Here is a 7492-nt window from a genome sequence, read left to right on the forward strand (position 1 = left end):
ATATCACATATATATTATGGTAATAACCATTAACAGCATATGGCAATTGCATATAACTAGCTCTATCACACATTTTTGTTTTACAGTACAGATCGGTTATTATTATATTAATATGTATGCTAAAAAGCTAATACAATGGAAAATGGCAGCAATTTTAAATTTTAATAGCTCAAAAATGTGTACAATATTTAGTTATCTGTTGTTGTCATTGTTATGAGTGAATTTCCAATTGAATGCTGCATTTTAATAACATAAACTTACAATATTAGTGACAATTTTAGGAAAAAATGGCGGCCATTTTGAAACTGCTGGCAACCCCCCTTACGTATGAAAAAAAAAATGTTGCACATACTTTTTTGATTTATCAATGTCTACTCTACATCATATCCAATTTTTAAAAAATATAGCAAAAAAAAATGCAACCTCTGATATTGCTATATTTCGGACTGGACTATACGCGCTTTTGGCTTGTTTTAAAAACACACAGGGATCGATTTATTATATATGGCCTACCGTATATAATCTTGCTCATTTTCAAACCACCCCGTGCACATTATCCAGGGGTTGCATTGTTTGTCTTTATTTTATTGAAAATGTATTTATCAAACCTCTTATTAATATGCTTTATTTTTTTTTCATTATTTAAATTACTTCGCGGGCCAGATTTGGCCAGTGGGCTGCCTACTAAGTAGTGGGAGTTTCAGCAGTTTCGCCCTACCCATAAGGGGTTCAGTGGCGGATTCAAAGTGACCAGTCTACCACCACCACTCCCCCACCCAACAAAATTTATTCAACGTTCAAAAAATTCCACATTATAAGTCTGAGAGTGCCATTTCCGGCCATATAGAGGTAGCGCAATCATCCAGCTCCATCAATCATGGTGGGGCTGGGGTGGTCTAGACTCACGATCTGTGAAGTTCCCACTCTGATCTCCTCTTTCAAATACGCGGATCTGCCACTGGGTTTTTTGACTGCCACTAGCCCCGCCGATCTAGGTTTCCGCCAAGAGGATTAGCCTTTCCATCAGAGATATCGACCCCTTGTCCGCAAAACCCACCCCCTTTCCCTCGGTGGCGGGGGTCCTGGTATCTCTGACAGGGCAATAAAAAATGATGATTGGGTCATGGAGGAGCCATATTTATATACAAATTATAGACAAAATAATGGTAAACAAAATTGCTGAGGGAAAACACACTTGAAGGCATGGCTATTTCAGTTAAAATTAGAAATTAAATAAAATGCAGGATTAAGCATCGTATCCTACCCCTGTCTCTTATACACATCTAGTATGTAATATGGTTTTATGGCATGCAGGGCCCTGACCGAGGCTCGAGCTAGTCGGCCCCTTGATTCAGACCCCCCTGTCGGCAAATTTCTGTAGCCACCACTGAATTAATACAAGTTGGGGATTGATTTTTAAGAGGAGGCTTGCTCGATAGGGGATCGGCCGAACCAATGAACCACACTCCAGGTAACAGATTGTTTACCAGGTATAGTCTGGCATTGGGCTGGTGCAAGTATTTTCCGGAGAAAGAAAGATTGACTGACCTTGTCCACGACTAGAAAGACAATACATCAATCAATTAATCTATCAATTTCAGTCAAGTTTATTAAATAATGCATAGAATATTCGACCGCCTGAGTATTCAAAGCACACAATACCCATCAACTCGATAAATATGAGTCATTGTTTTTCATATTGTGTTTATATAAATGTCTTTGTGTTTCATGCACTTTATTCACGAAGGAATAACAATCTCATTTAATCTGTCATGGTATTGATGAGAAATTTTGAAAAATTTACTTTTTTATCATTTGGTATACACTGTCTTATACATTATTTTAAAATAGGCTCCCGGCGGGAGCGTGTGTCTACTGCCTTATACAGGAGTTTTTGTCTTTGAATTTAATCTTATGTTCTTCAATGTGCAGATGTGTGTATTATAGTGTATCTGGATTTTTCATGAACATTTTCTTTCATAATAATATTCTGTATAGGCCTACTACTATCATATTACACTAAAAACACTTAAAAAAGAGTAACTCTTGGAGTTACCGCGTTAAGGGCGATCCTTCAAATGACGGTAAAATGCGTTCGTGGCGAACGCGTGCTGGGTCTCATAACGCATGTCCGAGTTTCGAACGCAATTTTGTTCGAGAGCTAATCGATTTTCAATAGAGCGCCACTACATCGTGGTAGTAGTACCAATCATTCCTCCACCGTATTTACCCTTTTCCGCCATCTTTAATTGCTACATCATGACAAGTGTTTACAGCCCTCCGATGGGGACAGTAGCCAAAAAATTGATGTAGCAATTCTCCGATAACTAAAGCAAAAAGATCTCCTCATGGTCGTTGGTCGGTGAGGAAGTGAGGGAATGTTAAGAAGGAACCCAAACGTTAAATTAGGCCTAGGCCTATTGAAGTTCCTTTATTGCTGCGAAACAGCCAATTCATATACTTGACAGCAATTTCACCTCTGAAAGTTCATTGTTTGTCAAAAAACAAGGGCCTAAGACGACTGAAAAGCGGAGTTTCCTTCTTTCGTTCTGCCGGGTAAAATCAATTACTTTAGGCGACGTTTGTAGACTAACCTACACGTACCAACATCCGCATGTTGCGCTAGCCTTATCCTAAACGTCCGCATGTCGCGCTAGCCTTATCCTACTCTAGGCCTAGACTAGCTAGGATGGTATAGGCCTAGCCTTGAAGGGACGAAGGTCCCAATGAAAAACAACGTCGCTATAGCTAACATTGTCTATTTAACATCACAATAATTCATTATTAGACCTATAGTTGTTTTTTGAATTTTACTCCACAAATATCAGCCGATACCTCGCACAACTCGAGTAACGTCTATTGTCGTGACGTCATGGCTCGCTGGCTCGCACTTGTGATGTTTCGCACTTGTAATCAAATAACACGCTGGCTCGCACTTTGGCAACACTCTTTGGCAGTCAACTCGCCCCTAGAAAACCCGCCCTTGGAAACTTGCCCCATAAAAAAATGTACACTTCCTAGACCATGCAGTCTTCAAAATAAAAATTGTTAACCTTTGGTAATCAACTACATTTTCCACATACATAGAAAGTTTTGAAACTTTATTAAAAATAACCTAAACCATAATTCACCACTATAGACACTTTTTTGACTTGTTTTTAAATGATATTTTATGTACCGGCTCTTTTACTTCCATAAATATTCATTATTAACATTAAGCGTTGGATCCCACCTTAGCGTTACTTCTTGAATCCTCAAAAACTGGGGATTTCATCATTTACCAAACTGTCAAAATCAAAGTGTATAACCACAAAAACTAAGTGTCCGTAAGTACTCTCTTGTGTATATAAACCCATTAATCATTTTTCCATGGAGTCGTGCGCGCGTGAACTTCATTCAGTTGTTGGCGAATATGGTAACCTGTCACTAGCACAGATATCCTGGGAGTTACCAGACATACCAGATTAATTACCTCAGTGGTTAAAAAAAAACACTGGATTCACAATCACAATCCAAACTGGAAAATCCTAAAAGTAACGCTAACGTGGGCTCAAACGCCTAATGAAGGCCCCCCTAGACTGGAAGAGTGTTCTTGGGAACTGTAGTCCTACTATAACACTGTCATTTAGTAAAAGTTCCATGTTCAGGCCTACAGTCTATATTGTACTACATATTTTCATGATAATTAAGTATTTTTGTATCTGTTATCTGTATAATAATACATTAGAAATTAATATTTCGAAACGAAACATAGACTCCAAGATGGTATATGGATTACTTGTCTTTAATAAAAAAAAAAAAAAAAAAAGTTATACACTGTACTATAATTCACTTCAATAAATAGTTGTGTTAAAATAATTATTTATTTTCGGGGCCTAAAACCGAAACCAGACTCAGAAATACCGGGATGGGTTTCAGGTAGATTTTTATTATAGATTACTTCAATAAAAGAGTCATGTAATGTTTTGACGGTTTTACTCTAGAACCAGGGCCCTCGGGAACCTATTAGAGAAATAAAAGTCAACAAGGTCAACCACCGACCCAGCCTTGTCAACCCCACTGAATTTGTTAAACACAGTGAGAATCACTGTAGATCGTCCTCGGACAAATCCATGCTGTGAATCATTAAATAGATCAGTGTCTCAAGCACTTCACTAAAATACAAAGTAAACAAAATGATCGGTAGTGTTTCACGTTGTGTTATAAAGACAACAACTACACTATATTTGCCTCTTAGCCAATCTTCAGGCAGATGACTAAAGGTCATGCTTACTCATCTTTGTGTCGTGTACATAAGTCCAAGTAATATTTTAGAAGCCTTTCCACGACACGTTCGCTGTTAACGAAATTAATTTCAATATTTTCATATTTTTTTTTATGATTCCTTTACAGAATGCATGACGATTTATCGAGTGTACTAAATTATGGAACTAAAAATGTCGACAATAAGCTCAATGAATTAAATACATCAGGACCGAGAAAAATACTACTTGACTGCGGTGGTAATATGGCGTCAACAGTAGAGTTGTTTCGGGAAACTTACCCAGATGGTAAAAATTTCATTATTCATTCGTTCGAGATTGATGTACGACTCGCACCATATTTCAGTCCATATAGAGATCATTACTTGCACTGTCCTGTTGGAGTCGCCGAACGAGACGGTGAGTGAGCCCTTAAGCCGGGCACTCATTACGCCCGACGGTGGTCGGCCAACGCAATTCTATAAAAAAAAAAAAAAAAAAAACGCAACGCGACGACGCGCGCGCAACTGATCGTTTTTAATGACGATCCGTTCAGACGACCACTGATAATCAGCAGACGGCGTTGCGTGGTCTAGCGCTCACAGGGAGCGGAGTTGGGTTCGTCGTGCGACGGTCGTACGACCGTCGTATGCAGTGAGTGCCCGGCTTCTGTTACAAGTTTTTCTTACGCAACACCGAGTTAGTTACGAAATTACGCTCATTATATAACGGTGGGTTATGATGTATATATAGATTTGGTTTTGCTTTCTCAAATGAGACTAAATTTTTAGAGAATCTTATTTCACAACTTTACAAAAAAATAATAATATCAATCTAATCTACTGTACTGCTATTTATAACTCATTCTGTATTTAAAGTAGGCCTAGTTAATATAACAAATTTCAGCGAATAAATGATGTTATTTCTCTATAGTCATGCATTCTCAGGCGCGGACCCAGACGTTTGCACCTTCGCCATGGCGAAGGTCAGGGTGAGAGATAAATATTTTTAAAAAGTATGTGGTCTTAGAAGATACCTAATATAATACTGGCAAGTAAAACTTAAAGTTTTCAGGCCTGTCTATCTAGTGGGCGGGGTGGTGCGATGGGTGCGTCCGTACTCCACCAAGTTTAAGAATTTTCACATTTTCATGACAGTCGGGAATGCACTGAATATAACATTTGTGATTTTCTGTGATTTGAAAAAAAAGTTTAAATATTTTCATTTTAACCTATTGTTAGGCCTGTAATATTGAAGATTGGTTATACTGTAAAGCCCTCGCGGAACCCCTGCAATACTCAAACTATAATAAGCACTGAATATGAAGAGTTCTTTTTGCTCTCGTCTGGAAGGTTATTCCTGGTTATGCATGCACAACACTTCCAATTGCATTTATCTCCCACTAGATACACGCATGTGAAGAAAATCAAACATGTGTTGTGACATGCCCTAGTAGGGCCTACTGTAAAGTTTTACGAGGCATGTCACACATATTGACGCCAAACGTGCGGAATTTCCTGGCAGAAAAGACGAATTCACTAGCTGTTCCCCTACTCTCGTACCATTCGGTATTTTAAGAGAACTGGTTTATAGAATCATTCATTTTCGTCTTTCAGTACATCAAATCACTAGAATTTTCAGGCCCGTAACCACCAGGGCGCAGTCAGAGGGGGTCGTAATCCCCCTAAAATGAATAAAAAATTAAAATATCCCGATTATAATAATTAATGATCGATAATGTGAAAAATATATGAAATATAAGCCACCCTCTTTTTTATTTTGATTTACAGGGTTAACTGACACTTGCCTCAGACCTGGCGCACACGCCGTGTCATCTATGAATACCGAATGTTTTTCGTACATTAATAGTTAAAGTTGAAATAAAAAGAATTTTATGGTAACTTTTTGGTTGCCTGTATCGTAGTAGCAAATAGAACCCTGTAATTTGTTACAGTATTAGTTGGTAAAGGAAAGAGTGTAAATTCACTTTTCCTTGGTATAATGCAGTTTAACCTCCCTGTGCGACCACTGCTTGTAAGCGATCACGTCCTCCATTGACGTCCACTCTCATTATTATCATGGTCCCGTTTGTTCTCCCTATCAAATCAGTGCTTTTGATACTTCTCGTAAGCCACCACCTTCCGTTAACTGTTGATTTTTTTTTTTTTTCGGTAAGTGACCAACTTGTAATATCTTTTGACAACAAATACAATGAAGAAGTCGGACCAAAATTAGATGGTACACTGTTAGCTGCGTCAAACTAATATTATAGGCTTAAGCAACACTATATTAAAGAAAATAATATATAAGCGATAATAAGATATATAGGCTACGCTTTCTCACGTCCACGAACATGCTTGCAGTAGTACTAAAACAACATGCTTGCTTTTCAGACCTATTTTAAAAAAAGGCCTTCATGGGAGGTTCATGTTTATGAAATAATTACCATTTTTTTGGTAGTACCAGGGAAAAGTGAAATCTCACACCATATGTATTTTCTTGTTTACACATCACGGGCAGATTAGGAGGGGGAGGGGGCGCCGCCCCTCTTTTTTGGAAAATTAAAAAAATGCTTTCAGGCTGATCAAACCTAGTTGCTCGCTGCGCTCACAATGCTTGCCAGAATCATACATTTTCTTACCTTAGCCGAAGCATGGTGGGACTGAGGTATATTCCCTTCACTGTCCCTCTGGGCCTCTAATTCAAATTCCTGGGATCCGCCACTAAAAACTATGAGTTCGGAGTGTTTTCGTTCATTATTAGACAACTAGAGGTGGCCCAGAGAGAAAATTTTACAGAGGCGTGTAGACCACCTCAGCCCCACCATGAAAATTTATGATTATGGTACCTCTAGTTGGCCGGAAATAGCACTCTCAGTCTTAAATTTGAATATAATTTCCTTTTTTCTCCACTTTTAAATTTTGAAAAATTTAGGGAGGTGGGCCGGCTAGGCAATCTGCCACAGAAATACTCATCATAAAACGTGTTTATCTTGGTAATAATAATCATGCCAGCTACATATTTATTTTGTGTAAACTAACATTCATAAAGATAATGATTTATTATCTACTGATTATCTTGTGACGTATTCGAGCCATGAAAGGCAAATGAGATAAACAACAGTCACTTTACTTTAGTATCTTTGCATGTACCGTACATTAAAAATCAATCATGTGGTTTTTCCTTTTCTCCTCTTTTTGAATTTCACTTTTGTGCAAGTAGTATTGCGACTACACTATTGTGAGTGGAAA

At 38.1% G+C, this 7492-nt stretch overlaps 1 protein-coding gene across 1 annotated transcript in view; it reads left to right on the forward strand.

Moving 5' to 3' along the window:
* LOC117103711 overlaps positions 1 to 7492 on the forward strand; it is a 36147-nt gene that overhangs the window by 5355 nt on the left and 23300 nt on the right. The window contains exon 2 of the mRNA XM_033244316.1: positions 4393 to 4661. Coding sequence (XP_033100207.1) covers positions 4393 to 4661 — 269 coding nt within the window. The remainder of the gene's footprint in view (positions 1 to 4392; positions 4662 to 7492) is intronic.

The sequence above is a fragment of the Anneissia japonica genome, unplaced genomic scaffold (genome assembly GCF_011630105.1).
Source record: "Anneissia japonica isolate Jap-2015-1 unplaced genomic scaffold, ASM1163010v1 scaffold510_len58556_cov106, whole genome shotgun sequence".
Taxonomy (NCBI): domain Eukaryota; kingdom Metazoa; phylum Echinodermata; class Crinoidea; order Comatulida; family Comatulidae; genus Anneissia; species Anneissia japonica.